We start from the raw sequence: 23183 nt of genomic DNA, 5'->3' as shown, positions 1-23183 counted from the left end.
ACTTATAAAATAAAATAAAAAAAACTGTTTAAAACACAGGTCAGTGTCTGATATAAATTTCACTTGTTTTAATAATCTCCTTTTGGCCAAAAAGTTAATTACCAAAAAAAAAAAAGGATCAAAACAGAGCAACACAGCAGCTGAAAACAAAGTTAATCTGTCACTCAGGTTTGATACAGGTATAAAGCAACTGTTTATGAGTTTAAAGGCTGAATCATATTCTCTCTGCCCTTCCCCTAACCCTATTTACTGACCCCTAACTGAGGCAGTAATTGCAACAGTCTGCTGAGAACCAGAAAACCCAGTTGGATCAGTTCTCACTGATTCCTGTCAACCAGAATATTATCGTATCTGCTGCATAAACAGTTCTGGAGACATCACATTTTTGTGCTTATTATGGAAGTGCAAAATATCAACTCAATACAGATTCTACAGTGATTTTCTTTTTGAAATTGGTTTTTGCTTGTTGAGAAGAATTTAAAATGAAATCATACAAAACCTGTTAAAAGTCATCAAACTACGCATTATAATGGTGGTTCTGAAGGTAAAGTATTCTAATTTGAGAAATATGCTGGTTCTTCACTTTTTATTCTTGTCCTTATTAACAGTAATTAACATACCAAACATATTTCAAACTGAATATCACGGGGGTGATTGTGAACTTAACAATACGTCAAACAAGAAACAGTTTACATCTGTGACTGTATGTGGAAGCACTGCACCTGCCCCTTCATTTCCATGTGTGCCCCTGGAAAATCTCTTTATTTTGAAAGAGCTAAAAAGCTCTTTACCCACAAAGCCACAGTCACCCACAACCATTCAGGAAAACTGTTTGTGTTGCTTTCATAGTGGATAATTGATAGAGTGCACAATAACATATTAGATCAGCAGTCCCCAACCTTTTTTTGCGCCACAGACCGGTTTAATGTCAGACAATATTTTCACGGACCGGCCCTTAAAGTATGATGCATAAATACAACAAAATAAAATGATACAACCTGCATAAAAACTGGTATTTTCTAAATATAATAATAAACATGAATCCACTGTGTATGCAACTTGATTAGCAGTGTCCTCATGACATTGTGCCAACATCGTAACATGAGTAACAACCTCTACACTCCATGGTCGTAATAGTAAAGGTTAAACATGCCCTCAACATAAGATACACCACAAAAGCAAATATAAAGTGCATGAAAAATACAACTAAATCAGTGGGAGCTATGAGCTTATTTCTATGCAACGAGACGGTCCCATCTAGGGATAATGGGAGACAATGGCACCTGAAGTGTGTTGCTAATGTCCAGTCTGCTCCATACTTTTGTTTTGGTTGCTGTCACTGCAGAAAACCCTGCTTCACACAGATAGGGTGTCGGAAATGGCAACTTGGTTTTCAGTGCTTTTATGGCGATCTCAGGGTTTTCGGCCATGAATTTAATCCAGAACACCAGCAGAGTTTTTGTATCAAACATGCTTTTAAGGCTGATGCCATTTGCAATATCCAGCAGTTTATCGTCTTCTTGCATAGACACGCTGGACTTCCCTAGTTTGTTGGCAAATGGGTCGCGGATCCATTCCTTGGCAGTTTGTAGGTCTTGTAACTCTTTTAAAATCAGACAGGTGATCGTGCACCAGCTGGGAGAATGAAGGCTCCAAAATCCCCACTAATGTTTAAACCTGTCAAATCTACCTCTGTTCTCGCGCCATCCCCACAAATCCAGTTTGACTTTAAATGCAGCTACTTTATCTGCTAACTTGAAGACAGTTTTAGCAGGTTTAATATGTCACACAAGTAAGCGAGTTTGTGACCCATTCCTCGTCAGTGAAATGTGCAGCCAGCAGTGTCTTTTGTTCCTGAGAGAAATCTTTGCAGCAGCTCTGGTAATTCAAATACTCTGGACAGCGATCTTCCTTGGGATAACCATCTTATTTCTCTGTATAAGAGAAGGCGTCTGTGCTCTACGGCCATCTCCTCTCAAAGCTGCTCGTACAGGTGCAAGTTAAGGGCGTGTGCTTTGATGTGGTCCATAACTTTAACTACATTCTCCAATACACTTTTTAAGTTCTGGTGGCATTTTTCTGCTAGCTAGCTTTTTCCTGTGAATGACAATGCGTAGACTCACATTCAGGTGCAACTTCCTTAATCCGAGCAGTTAAATCAGTCAGCTGTCCAGAAGCTCCTTCTGTGCATCTGAAATGACCATTTCAGTTTTCCTGGTATATTATCATCCAGCGACTTGAATAGTTCTGTGGTTGTGGTTCTGGTTGGCAATGATAGTGCACATAACATATCCTCATGCACATCCTCCTGATAAAAACATCTCACATAAATAAGAAGTATTGCTTGGTTGTCAATAGCCGTAGACTCGTCAACCTGGATTCGTATCAAACGATGTATTAAATTATTGTTCTCCAACAATTGTGTCTCAATATCCTCTGCTGTTTCCCCAATGCGGCGAGTAACGGTGCTAGCCGAAAGAGGCACCTGTGCTACCTTTTTAACCGCAGCCTTTCCTAGAATTTCGCGGCAAATGTCTTTAGTGACGGGAAGGATCAATTCTTCAACAATAGTGAATGGCTTCTTAGCCTGGTTAGCCATTCAGAATGATGCTCTCAGGGTTGTAGTAGATGATAATATAATGTTAACTGTAATTGTTTTGTACTAAATTGCTGTGTTTATATGTGAAAAAGTAGCAGGGCTGCAACACAGTCCAGAAATGTTTGGGAGAGTACGGAAATCTGTCTTCAGAGTGCATACTTATCCTGTAATACCTTTGCATTTTTAATTGTCCCTTGTTCTTAGATTTGTTTCCAAAAGTAGGCGGCAGATGCTGCCATCAAGGTTTCAGGACAAACACGCTCAAAGCTAAATTTTTACAGCCTTGTATGCGGTGCCACACAATAAACTGCTCAGCGGGAAAAAGTCTCCACATGGAACTGTTTTATATGTGACACACTCCTCCGAGCAGCCGGTCTTGAGTACACCCAGGGTCACGGCCACTCTCTGTCTCGTACTGAGAGGTCTATTCCTCTTCTTCATCCCTAGTTTGGTTTAATGGCCTTTAAAACCACCTTCTTTTCTTTTTCTTTTTCCAAAGCTACACAGCAAATTAGTTCCCTGTCCAATGACGCCATGGCAGAAAGTGTGGGAAATGTAGGAATGTGTCAACAGAAATATAGGAAATTAGTATGCTTGACTATGAAGCCGACAGTGCGCACGGAGTCCCCGCTGCTCACAGTACATCCAACTATATTCTGTCCTTTAATCTCTTTTAAATTGACCTTTTCAAGATGCATATTTCTGCTACCTGAACGACCCCCTCTCTTTTCCAATGGTTATAATCAGTCTGACAGAGAGAGGTATCCCAATCCTTGTGGTTTTTAGTATAACAATGGTCATCAGTGGGCTCTAGATGGACAAACTTTATTAGTTTATTATTTTACTTAGTGCCCCTACACGTGGCCCATTCTGGGGTGGCCAGGCTCTGGCACTCGGTGGTTTGGTCTGGCCTCCCCGGCGGCCCCGTGCCGTGGGGTGACTTGAGACGACATTGTTGTAAATAAGCGCTATATAAATAAATAAACTGAAACTATCTCTCTAGTTATGCTGCTATAGGCTTAGGCTGATGGAGGACATAATGACCACTTTCACCCTCTTCGCTACTTTTTTACACTACTCTCCAATTTGGCATTATTTGCTGTTATTTCAGCTATTAACTTTATGTTCTCTCTTTCTCTTCCTAGAAACTACACCTGGCCTGACTCTGTGTCTACCTGTGACACCTTTCAGGAGAGGGGCATTGTCCAAGCTTCTGCTGGCAACAACTTAATGCTCACCCTCTACCGATGATCCACATGGCCCTGTCTTTTAGTGTTTAACCCTTTCTCTCTCCTACATATGGAAATTGACTGAGCTTTTACTGTGACTAACTCTATGTGCTCTCTTTCAGACTCTAACCTTGAAAACTGGCTCAAAGTTTATCTGTTCTTTCTTTCTAGGTGAAACGACTAAAGGAGCTACATCCACTAACATTTACTGTTCCTTCCCATAGAAAGTACTCCTGGATCAGTGCTTCTTTGTTCTCTTTGTGTCTCTGCTCTGTTCTCTCAAACCTCCAGTCGGTCGTGGCAGATGGCCGCTCACACTGACCCTGGTTCTGGTTCTGATGGAGGTTTCTTCCTGTTAAAAGGGAGTTTTTCCTCTCCACTGTCGCTACATGCATGCTCAGTATGAGGGATTGCTGCAAAGTCATCACCAGTGACTGTCCACTGTCTCTACATGCTCATCCAGGAGGAGGGAATGCTGCAAGTCACTGACTGGATGCAATCTGCTGGGTTTCCTTAGATAGAAAAACTTTTTTTCCAATTTGAATAAATAACTGAATCTGACTGCACTGTTCAATTGTTAGGATTAATTGGAATGTATGAACCTGACTTTTATGAAGTGCCTTGAGACAACATGTGTTGTGAATTGGCGCTATATAAATAAAACTGAATTGAATAGAATTGAATATTGTTGTAATTGTTTAATTTATTTTCTTAGCATCCTGAATTCTTTTACCTAATTCTGCAACATCTCTTATTTTTCTCATATATTCTCTGTTTCCTTCTTCTCCCCTCTCTCCCTTCCCACCTCCATCAGGAGCTGGAGGAGCGTCTCCGCCACCATCACCATGCAGAGCTGCAGTCTCTCAGAGAGGCCCACCGGCAGAGCATCGAGACGCTTAAACAGCAGTCAGAACAGGAGCTACAAACTCTCCGCTTTGAACTGGAGGACGAGGGAAAAGCCATGCTGGGTGAGGGCTGTGCAACACTCTGTGTGTGTGCAGCAAGCTGTGGGGGTGTCAGGCATAAAGAAAATCATCCTGAAATCTTTTAGCATTTAAGATTGTTTCTCAATTAGCTCTGGTTTTACTCTGGAAGCTAATGTCAGAATTAACATACCAGTAAATAATTCCTAAATATTGTTTTAAATTGCATCTTGGAAAGAACGTGTGTCCAAGAATATTTAAATACAGGCGGATTGTCAGGGTTGTTGTTTTAAAAAGACTGAAATGCAGAGCATGAATCGGTTTGAATGGATTCAGGGAAGAATTGAAAGAAACGTACAAGGAAAACTCACAGAGCTCTGGGGAACATGGAGCCACAAAGGTCTGGAGTTATGGAGCAGGCAGCAAACCATATAGTAACCATATAGTAACAGGAGGAACCAGTCAATAACACAGAAAACCAGAGAGTATAAATGCTGAGGGAAGTGGAGAATGGACCTATAATCAAGGAGAAAACCAGGTGCAGTTGGTGTAAGAGGGACTGAAGGTATTAACGTAATTAACGTTGATGAGCAGGGATTGCTGGGAGGTAACAGAAAACATCTAAATGAAACTGAAATAAGTAAACACTGAGACTAACACAAACAAGGAGAAAACAAATCTAAAGGAGGACACTAACTAAACGTATAACCACGGAGTAACAAACACCTAAACAACAGAATGAATCTAATCAATCTAAATAAACTGAAATAAAGCGAGTGCAGATTCATTTAAATGCTTTTATTCTTGGAGGTGGGATTATGTGGAGTAGTAGGGAGCAGTCTGTTTGTAGCTCAAATACTGGCTTCTTTTAGTTCTTCATTTCATGAGATAAAATTGTATACTTAGACTTAAATCTCAGACTACGAGATACAAAGAAATACACAGAAATAAATGTAGCTTTTGTTTTAACAGCTCTTTAAGTTTGAAGTTTAGGTTGTTGGAAATTTGCTCATAAATGGGTCTTATTCCTGCTTGACTTAATAATAGTTTCTCCCTGATTCTCCAAACTGCCATCCCTCTTGACTGCTGTCTATTACTAATAGGATACTGACTGTTCATACCTATCCTAAAACAACCTGAAAAAAATAAAGGTACATAAATTCATTTATAAATGTTACTTATACCTCTTTAGAAATTATAGTTGTTGCTCCAAAAGCTCCTTTCACTTCTTTATTGATAAAAGGAGCAACAAAATGTCCAACTAAAAGCTTGATCAGTTCTATTTGTTGTCCTGAACAGTTTGTATAAACCTGTTTTGTCAGCGAATAAAGATCTAAAACCTAGAAAGCATTCCTGTAAATTACAGCAGATTGTAAAAACACTTTCTAAATATTTAACATTTTGTCACAACCGCAAATTTCAAAGTATTTTACTGAGATTTTATGGGACAGACCAACACAAAGTCGCGTTTAACTATGAAGGGGAAGTCTTTTCTGGTAGGTTTCTACCAGCTTCGCACATGCAGAGACTGAAATATTAATTTTTTCTCATTCATGTTGGATGAAAAAATCTGTTTCTGTCAGGATCTACCATTTTGTTCTTTGTTTTTGTTTACTTTGCCGTTAAAGGTTTTCCCTGTTGCTTTGATTAGTAGTTTACTTTTGTTTAGTTAATATTTGCTTAGATTCTTGGGCTTGTTTACATGTCCTTAGATTTAGTTCTTTCTAGAGTTACTATTTATGTAAGCTTATGTTTAGGTTTCTTTACCCTGTTCCTCCCAGTTAGTTTAGTGTTTAGTTTCTCCTCCTGTCTCTGTGTTCTCTAGCTCCCGTTTCCATAGTAACATATTCCCTCAGTTCCCTGCAGCCTGGTCCACACCTGTTACACATTTCCTCTGATTACCTGCCTCCCTGTCTCATTGGTCCATACTCCACTTCCCTCAGTTTATAAGCTCTCTAGTTTTCATTGTTCCCTGCTGGTTCCTCACGTTATCAACCCTAGTTTTCTTCCCGAATTCTCCGAGTGGTTTGTTTTCTGTTCGCCTCCTGAACTTGTACTCTACGGATTACCTGCCTGTAAGTCAGCTTTCAGTTTCATTATTAAAACTTCATCTACTCACCATGTGGCCTCCTCGCCATGTTCTGCATCCCGGTCCTGCCTCCAAACCCACAACCTTGACAGTTTCCGTGTCTTGCTACAGATCCTAAATTGGATTTAGGTCTGGACTTTGACTGGGCCATTCTGAAATGGAGTCCTTTATGGAGTGCAGGACTAACAGTTGTTCTGTCAACAGATTTTCCCACCTAAGCTGAGAATGTCTGCTGCTCCTCCAGAGTTACCACACACCTCTTGGCTGCTTCTTTGATTAATGATATCCTCTCAGTTTAGGTGTTCTCTAACAAACCTCTGAAGCCCTTACTAACATAGTTTTGTAGCCAGATACGACCCCAAACATCTGGAGTTTGTTTAGTAATTAGGTGGTTTCAGAAGCTCAGCTGGCTGCACTTGATTTCATCAGAGTAAAGAGTAAAGATTTGTATTCGTAAAACATTTGAAACCTATATATACCTTTCCTTCCCCTTAACGATTAAGCACTACTTTCTTTTGATTAATGCCATCAAATCCCAGTAAAATGTGTTGAAGGTTGAAGCTGCGTTGGGACTATATACAAATTTCCTGAAATGAATACTGAGTTAATGCTTTATATAGAACTCAACTTTGTTTGATGAACAGATAAAACAACACAAGTCGGATCAGTGTTCAAATACTTTCAAGCTTAAAGGAGAAATTAAATAAAGGTCAGAGGAGTTCAAGTAAGACCAAATATATCTAAGGAGTATTCATACAGGAGGACCATTCAGTTGATAGTGCCAGAGTGTGATGAATGGTCCTCCATTAACTTTCATGTCATGGTCCTGACACTGCAGACCTCCTTCCATCTGTTTCTGTCTTCCTGCGTCTTGACATCCTTTTATTGACCCTTCTTTTCTCATTATCACTTCCTTTACCAACTTTCACACTCTTCCCAAACTGTGCGCTCAGTATTACATGTTTTAAATGTAATAAAATACAGCACAATACTTGCCATTATATTTCTTTAGTTGATAACAAAGCTGAAAGCAGTGCGCATTCCCTCTTTATTATTTTCTAAACCTTTGCACTGTTTGTAATAAAAGACGTTTGAAGTGAGGATTAAAGGCCAACAGCTAAAGGAAGCACAGAGTACAGAGTAAAATGCCTCCGCTCCTAAATAAGCTCTTTTTAAAATACAGACAAAGGGGCTTTGTAACAAACCACTGCATTTTCAGCATTACTGAAAGTAAAATCTCCAGCTTTGTTTCGTCATAAAACATAAACTCTGTCCTCATGTTTTGACCTTCAGCCTCTCTGCGATCAGAACTGAACCACATCCACGCATCGGCCATCGAACACCTGCGACAGACCCACCACCAGGAGTCAGCAGCTGCCAAGGCCGAGCTGGAGAAAGCCCTGAAGGACAACCGGACACAGGTAGAACCTGAGAGAGGCTTCATTTATAATCTGTCTGCATCCACAACTGTTTGCATTCCCGCTGTCATTATCCCATAATCATAAATCTCGGCGTGACAGCAGCGGACCGAGTTGTGTTTCAGCATTTAATTGTAATAATCAGTGTGAAGTTAATGATTTTTGCTGAAGTTCCCAGCTACGCTGCATGATGAATGACTCTTCCGTCACGTCTGAATCCTCCCAAACATTTCAGCCTTTTCCGTCTCGATGATGGTTGTTGGGAAGATTGTGTGATTAAAGTGAGTCGAGACTGTCCGCATGTCTGAGGAAGCTTCTGAAGCTTCGTTTTATGCTGTTACACAAAAGGTCCCTCCTGAGAAGTTCAAGGCATTGATTTCTTCACAGTTAAAAGTTTTGACAGGTTCACAAATGTGTCGATTTTGTTTTGTTTCAAAGTTTCTGTATTATTCTTTAAGGATTTATTAGCAAGTACTTTAAATTAATGAGAATAATCAATATTTTCTGTGTCGATCTTTCTTCATCAATTCTTTAATCTCTGAAAAAATATCTTCTGGGTCCGATCCTAACTGATGGTGATCACAGTTCCTTAGTTTCTGTTTCTCTACCTTCTTTTTGAGAACTGACCACTGGTTCTCAATCAGGTTAAGATCTGGACAATTTCCTGACCCTGGAATTGAAATTTAAATCTTCTGGTCTTTGAGTCAGTTCATCATGCAGGAAAACTGACGGATCAGCAGATGCATGGCAATGCTCTTGGGTTGACGGGTATCAGGATTCTTCACTATTAGCACAACACAGGACTCATTATTACTTACTTTAGATCAAGGGTCCCCAATGAAAATAGCAAGAGGTCCACGACCTCCATCATCCAAACACTTTGGGGTCCGAACATTTAAAATCAACTGACAAATATGTTTTCTTTGATTTTTACTTAACATTTATTTAACACTAGTTTTTGTTTTTTAACTACTGACCAGTTATTCATCTGCCCATGAAATCATATGCTGAACAGAAAAGTGCAATCCCATTTAAGTACCAATATTAAACACACTTTAAATGACACAGTTGAGCTGGGTCAGCACGTCTTGGTAGAACAGTTCTGCTCTCCATTTTGTGCTTGCAGCAGGCAGGGCAGTTTGCTTAACCTTTTCCTTAAGTTGTTGTCCTTCTTTTCCATCTAACAGTGTTTCTGCCACAGCTTTCATGCACTCTTTGATCAATTTCCAGTCAGTGAAAGGCTTGTTTTCCTAAAACCCCATGTACTCTGGAGTCCAGGGTTTGGGGACCCCTGCTTTAAATGTTCTTCTCCAGATGTCAGAACAAACAAAAGGAGAAAATAAGGTTGTACCAGTCTTCTGCAGTCCATCCTTGCACTTCCAGAAGAATTTCAGTCTGTCCTTTATGGTATTTTTGGACCGAAGTGGCTCAATGTGGATGCAGATGCATTTACAACACCTTCTGCCCCAAGCTCTGCACTGGTGGCAACAGATTTCATACTCCTCAGGAGGAAATGCTCCTGTAGCTTGCTTGATACTCTTGGATGTTATGGAGGCTTTTTCACTTTAGCTGAACCTCTTAACTTGTAGCTCTTGATTGATAAGAACACTGCATGTTCTTGTTGATTCCCATGCAGGAAGCTGCTTTGCTGCACATTTTTCACTGAGGTTAACCTTAGATAGATTGGAAACATCCAGGTAATTATCACTTGAACAATGTCCACGCCACCTGTAGGGGAAAGTAGGTGTGATGATTTGAGTAGGAGTCAATGCTACATCTGGGCTGATTTGTACAATAAAAGTTTAAAATAAGACAAAAAGTGTTTTGTGAGCTTTAAGTTGCTTTGTCTCTTCAGCTTCCTGCCTCCACTGAGGTAGATTAGTATACCCAGTAACAGGACCAGGGTCTCAAATAATGAGATAAACTTATTTATATACCCTTACTGACTTTCCCAGTTATTTCTGATTACTTGATTTAGTTCTTAATTTAGTATTTATCTTATTTATTCATGTATTGAAATCCCACTGTTGTCTTTAATGCTGAAATTATGACTTTACTGTGTAGATTATTTTTTCCATCTATTCTGGGTATATGAGCTGTAACTATAAACTAAATAATCAACATTAGAATTAAAAACATACCAAACCATTATTATTGTCTACCGTGAGACCCTGAATATATATACATGCTCTGGCTCCTATTCAGTGGGATCAGTATTATTAAATTAAATTCATTTTTCCCATAATTGGTCTTCAAATTAGGCAGATTGAGTGATTTCAGGTGGACTTTTTTAGCTTTACCTGTTCTTGTTACTGAAGTTAGATGAGTCATTTATTCTAATATGCAAGGAAAAAGGTTTTAGTGAATGTTTAAAGGTAGGCTCTGCACAACCATCCTAAAATAAGGTAAACTGAAGTCACTCCAAACCATCAGGTCATGACACTAGACTCTTTCTATATTTTACTGTTAAGACGTTTAAATACTTGCATGTGTGTCACCCACTGAGGAGATCCTGACGTTTTAAGGCATTTAACCGAGTTCCTAAGCAACAAAAAATGTATCATTTTCTTTTTTTAATATCCTATTTCAGCTGACATTGTGACGATTATCTTCTGTTTTGCAGTCGTAGTAATTTGTTGAAACAGTTTCAACAGATTTTCTTTGTATAAATAAAGAATCAAAGTCAAATAAAAAAAAGTGGATAAAATAGTTTATTCAGTCCAGGAAAAACATTTTCCTCCATCATTAATTTCTCATATTTATAGCTGTGCAAGGACCTTTCTCTTTTACTGCTTAACAGCATTTATCTTTCATTTGAAGTCACAGAAATTAGAGTGGGGATGGAGAAACTGTTAAATGATGAAGTGAGAGTGCTTTATGGGATGCATGCTGCAGGCTCACACACACACCATCCCGCCCTGCAGGCAACCTTCCTACCGTTGCTTGTAAATCATCCTAATTACCCCCATACACCATGGGTTCCTCTTTCGTCACCTTGTGATTCAGATGTTCAACCAAAGATGCACAGCTGGTTGTCTTTAATTTCCCCCACCCCAGCATTGATCCTCCTCATCTTTAGCTGCTGAGGCGATGTGAAGTCAATAGATGTTAATATCCAAGTGTTAGAATCTGTCCTGAACTGTCAGTCATACAGTAAATCAGAGACAAACGCAGCAAAAACCCAATTCAGATGCTACATTTCAACATCCTAGGTCCTTTTAAAGTTAACCAGATGGAGCTGCAGCTTTTTATTTTAGCTGTGATGACGAGTGCAGCTGGATGGAGCATTTCAGGAGACAAATGAAGGGGAAAACTAATTGAAATTGTCAATTTCACACATTCTCCTGCGGACATTACTGCCTCTGTTGACAGTTATGTCTGACACACCTCATAAACATTGGTTTATTAAATCTCAGCAAGCTTATAAACCAGCTGCCACGCAGTCACCTTCGAACAGCAACCTTCAAGCAGTAACTAAACAGCAGATTATTTCTATTTTGGCTTCTTTTCGCTGCAGCTGAAATCCATACTCTCAGAAGATGCCTCAGTTAGAAACGATGATTTTCTGCTCGGTCAGCTCAGTATTTCCTTTTCCTCAGATGACTCTCAAGTGGATGAGTTTCATTGATTTGTGGGAGGTATATTAAACAGAAATGGATGGATCAGTTAAGGACAAACAAAACTTTTTCTATCTATTTTTCTTGTTATTTCGAATTTTATACTTTTTGTTTGCTTTTATTTCCGGTAAAACGATAAAACTTCACAATGGAACTTGATATTACAGTTATTTTAACCTCTTCAAGTGTCTTCTTGAACTTGAAAATTTCTAAAATAAGTCATAAATAGCCTAATATTATCTTCCCTTTTGTGGTCAGAAATGTATCTAGATGTGCAATGCTGGTAGAGATGTTCTGCAAGGTGTAGGATTTTTCATATGTTTTAAAAACCTCTAAACCATCCATCATTTCTTTTCCACTTCACAATAATGCATTGCTTTGCATTGATCTATGGCATAAAATCCCAATACAATAGCCTGAGGTTTGTAGCTGTTATGAGAAAAAAGTTGCCTTATACCTTTGCACAAATCTAATGTGACGGGACTTGTTTCTGGAGTCTAAAAATGTTCCTTAGAGGAAAAATGTTCCAGCACCAGATGAGATACAGAACAGAAAAGTGTCGGCTGTGTTATGGGATGTCACACAGCAAGCAGTTTTGTTATATCTCTGAAGCCAGAAGTCGCTGTTTGGTTGCCCTGGATTAAAACCTGCTTCATCCTTTCTGCCCCTCCACCTCCTGCTATTTACAGTTCATCACTCTGTGGTGGAAATAAATGAAATCATTTTCTGGCACGGAGTGACTGGCCCAGCTTTTATGAACAAGTTTTTTAAATGTCTTTCACATCATGTTAAACATGGGTTTTATACTTTTAGTTAGGAAATAGAAAGAAACTCTTCTTCATGGTTGTTTTTGTACACATGATAATTTTTTATGTTCTGGTCTAATTATTCACTTTTGATATCTATAATATATTGTTTTATTTCTGCTATTTCAGTGTTTGTGCGAACATTTTCTATCCACTACAGCAAATCGGTCGAAATTATTATCCTCAGATCTACATTATCTTCAAAGAGCTGCTGTCTTTTTCTATTATCGTCATCAAACACAGATTATTTCGTTTTAATTTATTGTAGTGGTAAAAAGAAAGTACTCATTTTTTATAGTTTCAGAGTTTGATGGATCTGGACGCAATAAAAATTATTTGGTTTTCACTGTCTGACCTCAAATGTACAAAACATAAAACACCCTATTATTCAACCGTCTTTAGCAGAAGTAACCGATTAACTCAGTATATTTTTTTGCACAGCCTTCTTAAACTCCCACCACTACATTTCAATCAGGTTGAGGTCTGGAATTTGACAATTGGACCTTTGCAACAGTTTGGTACTTTCTTTTTCAGCCATTCTGCTGTAGATTTACTGTTTTGTTTGGGATCATTATCCTGTTGCTGACCTAGTTTGGACCAAGCTTCAGCTAAATAATTTATCTAAATAGACTGCTTGGTCCTTTCAAAAGCTTGATTTTTTTTTTTTCAGCCATTCTGCTGTAGATTTGGGGCTCCGGTTGGGGATGACTCTATGGTTAGGGAGCGAAAGTACATGTTAAAAGAAGCAGCAAAGTGAAGAAAAAACAAAATCAACAGAAATAAAAATAAGGTTAAGAGAAGGTAAATATAACTAAACTATAATAAAAGCAATTTATTGGACTCTAGCAGTATTATAAGGAAAGCAAGTGCTCTCTGGTTCTTCTTCAAAGGGATCAGTCCCCTTTCCTAACACTTTACTCTTGCCTTAGAGATAGGGTGAGGACCTCCGTCATCTGGAGGGACCTCGAGTAGAGCAGCTGCTTCACCACATCAAAATTAGACAGCTGAGTTGCTTTTGGGATTTGATCTACCAGGTTCCTTGGGTGACCTTCTTTCTTCCCTGTCCTGGAGATCTACTATCCTGCAACTTTTAGATGCATCCCTACTCCGACACACCTGAACCAAATGTTATTCAGCTTTGCAGAGGCCTGGTAACCAGCCATTCATATGATTCAGGTAATCATATTGGAGAAGGGATAGTAGATCTCCAGGACTGGACTTGGTCATCTCTGTTCTACTACAAATAAAGACTTAAACCATTGAATAACTCATTAAATGTTCATCTTTCTCTGTGTGTTTGTGCTGCAGGGCTCATAGACATTAGAATAAGTCATATAAAGTATTTAAAGAGGAGTTGAATTGAGAAAAATGTTTGTGAAACAATATTATAGCTTTTAGACACCGAACACAAATATTTGTGTTGATTGCCATGAATTTAAGTGAAATTATTTGAAATATTTTCTATTAAAGTGAGGTAAAATCATCGGTGGACAGTAACAATACTGAATCTAATTCTAATCAAGTTAAGTGCTTCTCTAATGCAAGTCATGAGATTAGATGTTTGCTCTTATTCAAGTATCTAATTACAAACACCAATTTGGCACACAAGGCCCAGTTTGTCTCTAATTGCAAACCTGGCAATGTCTGCGTTGTTTAGAATTAAATGGCTGCTATATTTCTCTCTCTAGGTATTACAAAAGCAGAAAACAGAAACAACCTTTTAACTGCTGAAAATATTTTAGGATAAGGGAATTTTAGTCACGTTCATTCATCCATCCATCCCTCCATCCATCTATCCATCCATCCATCCATCCATCCATCCATCCATCCATCTATCCATCCATCCATCCATCTATCCATCCATCCATCCATCCATCTATCCATCCATCCATCCATCTATCCATCCATCCATCCATCCATCCATCCATCCATCCATCTATCCATCCATCCATCCATCCATCCATCCATCCATCTATCCATCCATTCAGCCATCTATCCATCCATCCGTCCGTCCGTCTGTCCATCCATCCATCCATCCATCTATCCATCCATCCATCCGTCCGTCCATCCATCCATCCATCTATCCATCCGTCCGTCCATCCATCTATCCATCCATCTATCCATCCATCCATCTATCTATCCATCCATCCATCCGTCCGTCCATCCATTCAGCCATCTATCCATCCATCCGTCCGTCCGTCCATCCATCCATCCATCCATCCCTCCATCTATCCGTCCGTTTTTTTACTGTGTATGTAAAAATCTGAGGTCAACTGTGTGTAAATATACTAGCAATTAACTACGCTCAGAGCTATGTTAAAGATAAGAAGCGGTCTCACATGTAGATCTCCTAATAAATTAAGTTTTGGGTTCAGGAGGCTCCCTTTAAAAAAACAAAATGGAAAACATCTTCAAGTTTCAAACGCAGCATGTCACTCGTTGAAGTGACGTCCTGATAATGGACTCATTGTGTCGCGCTTCACGTGGGCGCTTCAAAGAACCCACGCGTCGTTCGCTGCCTCCTCTCCCAGCTGGGAAATATCGCTGCTCATATTCTCTGTTTCACACCGCAGCAGGTGGCTGTGAGTAATTTCACTCGCCGGTCATGTTTATATGGAGTCATCTGTTGTTCAGACAGATTCAAAACTGTTTTCTGAAATCTTATTTTTGTATTTGTGAATTGAGAGAATCTTATTTAACTGGATCTTATTGACAGATTTTGCCCAACAAGCTTGATGTTGAGATTTTTCTAAGGCAAAATCAGAACCCAGAACCAGAACCTGCAGAAAGGGTCCGTTCGAACTAATTTGAGGACAGTTAATAGCTTTCGGAAACAGACGTGTTTGAAAGCACTTCGGGTCTTCGCTGATAATTAGATGTTTTTTGCTCATCAGAGTTTTAAGGTTTCATTCAGGCTCTGTTTGAACACTGGACAGCTCAGTGCTTCAAATAAAAGTTCCTCCTAAGTTTATGTGAAGCCAGTGCCTGTTTTTATCCCTAAATCCAGTCTTTTCCCTAGTCTCCAAACACCTCCCAGTAGCTAAGGTGCAGTTATAGAAATCCAAAGTGTGGACTGCCATTCCCTAGTTTTCGTTTTTATTATCGGTCAGCCGACACTTGTTCCTAAAACTACTGTTCCCAATTTGGAGAGGATGTAAGTCCTACTGCTGCTGATAGAGCTGAATTCAGTCCCTTGTATCTCTCTTGCCTTCTTACTGTCTTCTTCTTCTTCTCTATCTGTTTGTAAACCAGTTAATTCAGTAACTCTCCCTCAGGGTGGGAGTTGAGTTAGGAAAAAATGTTGCATTGGAGTTGGAGACCCCTGACCTTTCTCCCTTTCTTTCTTCTTTCCCAGGAGCGGGACCTGCTCAGTCGGATCTCTGAGCTGCAGGAGGAGGTTTCCAGGAGGAAGAGCCACATCGCTCAGCTGGACCACCAGATCCACACACTCAACGAGAACATCAGCACCCTGACGAAAGAGCTGGAGCTAAAGGGCAAGGAGGTGCTCAAGATCCGCAGCGAAGCCAACCAGCAGATCCGGTAAGAGTCGAACCTCAGAAGCCAAGATGTAATACTGAAAACCTGCAAGAGTTTTTAGACACGGTTTAAAAAGTGTATTTTTAGTTCCAGATGCCTTGTAATGTTAGAAGAGGCCAATGGAACATCCTCCATATTTTTCTATTTGCTTTCACTACCAGATCCAGTTTCAGATTGAGATATCTTGCTTTTAAGTTTGTAAATCTGAATATATAAATATATATATATATATATATAAAACTGTACAACTTCAGTATTTCTGGCTCAGGTTGTAAGACAGTAAATCTTGTTGAGAGAAAATCTTTTAAAGATATTAAAGGACAGTAAGGATATTTAGCACTACTTATCACAGGAATCCCAAGTTTTCAGGCTGGTTTGGAGCCAGAGAATTGCTTCCCAGACAAAAAGGACAGAAACGGTTTGGAAAGATGAAGGACTAACCTCAAGATGTTTTTTCTGCCTTTTTAACTACCATCAGGCACCACACCTCAACTTATATACCTGTTACATCATCCATGATTCAGTGCACAGTTAACATAAGCAGTTTAGGTAACTACATCCTGTAGAAACCAGTTTCTCTTTAGGAACTATAATTAAAAAGTGTTTAAAACTTATTTTCTAGCCTTCCTGCCATGATTAGTGATTATTTTTAGGATCAGAGAGGACATCAGACTGTGCATGTATGTTAGAGCTAAAGCTGTAAAACAGGGTTAAACTTTTTTATACTTATCCTAACTGTCAGATTTCCAAAAGGCTGCCATCATGTTCAAGTCCAGGATCGTCCTTAACTAAGTGAGGCTAAAAGCTCTAAAGGATTAAATAGAACCATGTTCAAATATTCCTTTAAATAAGGCTTTCTCACCAGCTGGAGTTGGTTCCGGTTGGCTGACCAATTATCCAACTCGACCTAAGCCGGCTACGGACTGGCGCCTCATGTCAGAGGGAAAAACAGCAAAAAGCACATGCTGCAACCTCGGTTTTGATTATAGAAGACTACAGGAACAGCTGGCATCCATGCTACCATCCTTTGTCTTCCTCTATCCAAGAATGGGTCGTGGGGTTAGCAGGTCTAGGAGGGAAGATCAAACATCCCTCTTTCCAGCAACACTCCTCGGTTCATTCTGGAGAATTCCAAGGTGTTCCCTGGCCAGAATGGAGACATGGTGCCTCCAGCATGTTCTGGGTCTGCTCCGGTATCTAAGCTTAGGGGAATATGGCCGGGCATACTAAGCAGATGCCCAATCCATGTCAGCCGCCTCCTTTCAATGCAGTGGAGCAGTGGCTCTGCTATTAGGGCGAGCCCATCCTCCCAACTGAAGAAACTCGTTTCAGCTGCTTGTATCCAGGATCTTGCTCTTTGGGTCACGATCCATATCTCGTCACCACTGCTAAGACTCAGGACGTACACAGCCTGACAAATTAAGAGCTTTGAGTTTTGGCTCTGCTCTTTCTTCATATTGACAGACTCAACCAATGCTCACAGTACTGGAGATGAGGCTCCAGCGTCCTGCCATCAGTTGTCAACAAGACAGTTAAGCTCCTCCACTTGAGGCAAATACTGACCCCAGGCCTGGAGGCAGGGGCGCAACTACATATTTTTGAGGTGGATGCGAACATGTCACCGGCGCCCCCCGGTGAAATAGACCGTGCCACACTGTTTTCAATAGAGATCACTGCTAACTGGGACAAGCGATCATTGCTCATATTTGAACGAAGGTATGTTTTGATGAGCTTGAGCTTGCTAAATGATCTCTCTGCAGATGCAACTGTCAGAGGCATAGTTAAAAATACTCTAAGGGCTACTGTCAAATTTGGAAATACCAAATCAAGGTTCTCTTGAATGAGGAAATTTAACTTTTCTAGAGCCTTGTAACCCTTCAGTAGACGGCTTGCTGGGTATATTTCTTAAATGATATCTCTTGACACATCACAGGTGGTCAGGGCATATGTGGTCACTGATTCCTCCAGCTCAGCTTTAGTCATGTGCTCCATTTTAGTGATGAATTTAAATTTCTCAGACAGTTGAAAATTGGAAAACCACAAACTCCTTTGTGGTGATTGACTCGCCATGTCTGCCTGCACTAATTTTCCCAAAAAAGAACACAATGAAAGATGGTCATCAGAAATTCAAATCATCATGGTATATAGGTTTTTGTTGCCTCCCTAATGTAATTATTCCTACCAGACATCATCAGTTGTCTCTTCTGTCACTGACCTCATGTCTGCCTCTTTCACCCCTTGTCTGTGGCATTTTCCACTAAGTCATATGGTCAAAAAAGCATTCTATATTAGTTATAAAAATTACAGATCTTAATACAGTTTTTTTAAAATAATGTTTAAACATTTTTGCTTGGGATTAAGTAGCTGTTCCTTCACTTCCACCTAATATTAGACCAACCTGTCGCCTTCCCCTGTCTGTCCTGATTCTTCCTCTGTCATCTTCTCTTCTTTCTCTCCATCCTCACAGCTGAATGACATTAATTTTGTCTTAAGTAGGTTTAAAAAATACAACAGTCAAAACACAATGAAATGAATATTTAAATTTAAATGATCTCCTTGTTGGATAACAGTTACTGACTGGACATTGCATCTGATCTGACTTATCAGATCCATCACAACACCACTGTAGTGATATTAAATAAGACATTTAAACTCAAGTGTCCCCCTGCCAAGAAGGTTGGTAAACATGGGCCACCAACCTTTTTGAGTCTAAGGGCTATAGTGACACTGGACTAATTTGTCTGATACACACATAAACTTGTACAACTCATCTTTAATTAAAGAATCAATAATAATAAATATACATATGAGTGAATAAATTGCAGCCTAGAGGGCTAAGTGTTGGACTATAGCTGGGCACTGGCGCCACGACAATTTAGCTTTCCTGTGTTAATATTTCCTAAGTTTTATTTCGGTCATTCTTACACTTAGTGTGTGGATATGTATGTGTATACACTGACGGTACTTTGCTACTATCTTTCAACCACATTGAAAGGCTTTTTTTCATCCCGCCAACATCTTTATCCTTCTCCCTTTTCCTTTTTCTGTTTTGCGCCCCGGATAACTTTGTTTTCTGCCGCTCCATCTTGTTGTCAAGTGCAGTACGAGTGGTAGTCTAAGATTTAAAACAAAAAAAACCAAAAAAAAACTCGCCTGAGAGCGTTCTCCTAGGGGCGTGTGCCCAAGCCACCTGTGTGGGAAGGGAGAGCGATAGGAGGGGAGGTGAAGGGGCAGAGGGACGCCTAATCAGTGCTGTTACTCTGTTATTGATCATTTCATGCTGTTAAATATAGAAAATGCCAACTAGAAAAACATTTTTTTCTATTGGGGGTTTTGACGCCCCCTCTAGTACTGCGCCCCTATGCGTTGCATACAGTGCATACCCACTTTTTGCGCCACTGCATGGAGGGATGGAGCAGTTGGGTTTCTTAGTTATTTCCTTCAAATAGCTTCTTGCATCCTTTCTACTTCCTCTGACTCCATTTTTAAACCTTGAGGATTTATTTCCTCTGTAATAGCGAAGAGTGTTGTTTTTAGCATGATCAGGTGACACTGGGGTTTGGTGTATTCAGTGATAGAAAAAAGATTGTCCAGTTTTGGGTGATTAAATGATTTCAAATGCATCTGGATGCTGTTAGTCAGAGTAAAGGCTCAATAAAGACATTAAAAGGTTTCAGCATTTATTTATTTTCCTTTTGCAAACCTAACATCTGACATCTAAAAGCTTTCTGTAATTTAAACATTACATCTGATTTGCTTGATTAGTACAGTAACCAGTTTAAGAGTTGAAGCTGAAACTGGTCCTTAAGCATCACCCAGCTCTCCTTCATCCACTTTCCTGCGCCCCAGAACCCAAACACAAACCAGCTGTGGATCTGTCACCATGTGGTGCTAAATGTGGACTCCTCTGATTATATTTGGATGATGCTCGTTTCTGGTATCTCTCTCTGATAGAAATAAACCAAATGAAAGCTGGAAAAAGACAAATCAGTGCCTTACTCCCACCCCTTCTCCCGGCTGATGTCAGGAGCTCATTGATTTGGAAATGTGGGAGTTATTTTGGGTAAAATCTAAACAGAAACCTAATGTGCAGTCATGTTGTTCCCAGCAGTGTGGTTGGAATTTTTGAAAGCAGTTTTCTGCAGCTGATGCAGTCCAGCTGCTCATTAAAATCAATCATCCCCAGATGTTGTGTTTAAAGGTTCTGTTTGTTTTACAGCTGCCCTCCTGTCGCTCCATTATCCATCGTTAATTTGCCTTTATGCTCGCCCGTGCTCGCTCCGCGCTGACAGGCCTCTCCTGTTACGTAACTCCTCGTCTGAATTCTGGTCATGGGGATAAAAATAGAGTGATAAATAAAAAAAGAGGAAGCAGGGAGAGATAAGATGTGCGCCCCTCGGGGAGAGTTGGCCTAGTCATAGTGAGAAGACAGACATCCACCTCCCCTCCATTATCCCTTCTCTCCCTCTGCTTTCTTTCATCAGCCTGTTTCTCCTCATTTCATTAGTATCTTCTTATGTTCCCATTTTCCAACATCCGAATGCGTCCCCTCATCTTCTCCCACCACTTAAAAGCCATCACTTTTTAACATAATTTATTTGATACAATAAATTATTGAACACATCACACTCACCACTCACGTCTTCCCACATTTACTCTTAATTTGGTGCAGATTTTTTCATTATCCATTACTGTTATTCTCTCCATCTTAATTACAGTCATTGTTTGTTTTCATACGGTTTTGTTATTTGAATTATTTCCATGCATCATGCGTCTCCTTTTTCCAATCTCACTCCCATTTCCTCCGCAGAGCAATCATTTATGTTTTCCTTGGAGAGACGTACGCAATCTGCACGTCCTGATTAAGTCTTCAGGCAAAACATCGGCCATTCACAGATCAAAAGGAAATCTTTCTTTTTTTCCTAAGCCGCTGTGTGCGTCACTGTGTTTTAGAGCTCGATTTCCATGAAAGGGAAGATTTGTTTTACCCCTGCTACACCTGATGTGGCATAGAATGATGCAACTCGACATGATGCGTTTGATTATTTTAATGAAAACTACATCGAGCCTTTGACGTAACGCAGGCTGTTCATTTGTACATTTCCTGGTGTTTTTCAGGTGTTATTTTAGAGTAGACGTATTTTAGGGATGGTGACCTGCTTAGATATAAACCTGCACTCATACGTTAAATTTTTTTTTATCTTGAACCTTTTGCACTTGACTTTTAAAACTGTTTTACATTGTTGCAAAGTAAAATATTTTAAATTAAATGCAGTCAACTTATGTTGACATGCAGCAAAACAAACATGCATACTTTACAAACATAAGTCTTAATCTGTGCTCAGGTGGTTATATCTTTACAAACTAGGTTGATAACCAGCTACAGTTCAGGTTAGGTTTATTCTGTGTTTGTAGCTGGAAGCTAATCACTATATCATGCCTTCAGTGTTTAACAGGTCAGCAGCATTGATCCTCTGAGCTACTCAGCTCTGATCTCTTCTGTCTCCTTAGGGCTCACGAACAGGAGCTGGCGAAGAGGCACGAGAGGGAGCTGACCGAGCTGAGCGCGGCCCACAGCAGAGAGACCCAGAACATGCTGTCTGACTTCAACAAGGCACAGGAGGTGCTCAAAGACAAGATCTCCGCTCTTCAGATTCTGTACGTACGCAACATAAATGTACTGCATTGACTTCAACCAACAGCTGATTAACAAACCAAGCTTGTAGGATTGCATGGAGTTAAACCTTCAGTTTGCTGTAAGGCTCCACAGTCTAGGGTCAGAAAGCATCTTTTCTTAATCTAAGGTGTCCTTGGTTGTTATGATGAATATTTGCTGTGGATCATTAGATAAATACTGGGATTTATTTCACTAGATGGAAGAAAATGATGGTGAACAAATATTAACATAGCCTGGCAATTAGGCTGCTTCAGTCAGAAAAACACATTTTATTATTTGAAAAACCACATCCAGATTTCTTTCCGGAGCAGTCATGAATTTAATGTTAAGTATTTTTCAGCTCTTAAAATAATTGTTGTTCCAAACTTTATCCTTATCCCATTGTCTTCATCAATCCATCCTCATATGTCTTTACTTATCTATTCTTCTGTTCAGCTTTTCTTCCTTCCAGTTTTTGCAGTTTTCATTTTTAAAGCCTGACCTCTGTTGAATTGTGTCATAAATCAGTTTATATTTTTACTGTAAAAATTGAACAAAAAGGACTGAGAACTCAGTGGAAAATATTTTGGACTAACTATAGTTGAATCTTCCACAACTGAATGTCAGATAAAAATTAATGTGCAGATTTACATGAAATGTGCCCAAATATATTTATCTTGGAAAGAAATGATGAAGGTTCTTAGAATTTTAATTGTAAAGTTTTTTATATAATTTGATGCAAGACGTTTATAATACTGATTTATTCCAATAAGGTGACTATATGAAGGTGAAGTCAGTCATTAGCTGAAGCCTGTTTTCTGGAGGAAAAGCATTCAGTGCTACAGGAGTGAAAACAATAGATGCTGAAAGAGAAAAGGAGAGGAAGTATAAGGTTATTTGTTGCTGGTGAGTGGCGGCGATGTCAAAGCTAGAGCCGAGCAGACTGAACCAAATTCATGATAGTCTGAGTGAAAGTCAGAGGAAGATGTATGAAAGCGCAGAGCCAAATAAAGGAAAGTCACAGAAACATAATGTGGTCTGCTTACATGCAGCAATCAACCTCCTCGTCACAAATGACCTCCTTTTCAGTCTGATTCTGGTGACAGCACAGCGCCACCTGCTGGTGTGTACTTGAGGAAAACATCACACCTTGCACGTTCATATTTTACTGTTCAGTCTTATATTTTCTAATCTTTTCAGCTGTTTTGCTTTTTTCTTACTTGTCTTGATTTAAGGTTGAAGGTTTAGTTTGAGCCAACTTGGCTTAAACTAAAGCATTTTCAACATTTTAAAAACTGATCAGCAGAAA

At 39.6% G+C, this 23183-nt stretch overlaps 1 protein-coding gene across 2 annotated transcripts in view; it reads left to right on the top strand.

Moving 5' to 3' along the window:
- fam184ab (family with sequence similarity 184 member Ab) overlaps positions 1 to 23183 on the top strand; it is a 212807-nt gene that overhangs the window by 168699 nt on the left and 20925 nt on the right. For both annotated transcript variants that reach the window (XM_047388056.1, XM_047388057.1), the window contains exons 15-18: positions 4643 to 4796; positions 8134 to 8261; positions 16037 to 16221; positions 21730 to 21876. In XM_047388056.1, coding sequence (XP_047244012.1) covers positions 4643 to 4796; positions 8134 to 8261; positions 16037 to 16221; positions 21730 to 21876 — 614 coding nt within the window. The remainder of the gene's footprint in view (positions 1 to 4642; positions 4797 to 8133; positions 8262 to 16036; positions 16222 to 21729; positions 21877 to 23183) is intronic.

The sequence above is a fragment of the Girardinichthys multiradiatus genome, chromosome 15, assembly GCF_021462225.1.
Source record: "Girardinichthys multiradiatus isolate DD_20200921_A chromosome 15, DD_fGirMul_XY1, whole genome shotgun sequence".
In the NCBI taxonomy this organism is placed as follows: domain Eukaryota; kingdom Metazoa; phylum Chordata; class Actinopteri; order Cyprinodontiformes; family Goodeidae; genus Girardinichthys; species Girardinichthys multiradiatus.
The sequence above is the reverse complement of the archived record's forward strand: the minus strand, read 5'-3'. Positions and strand labels throughout refer to the sequence as shown.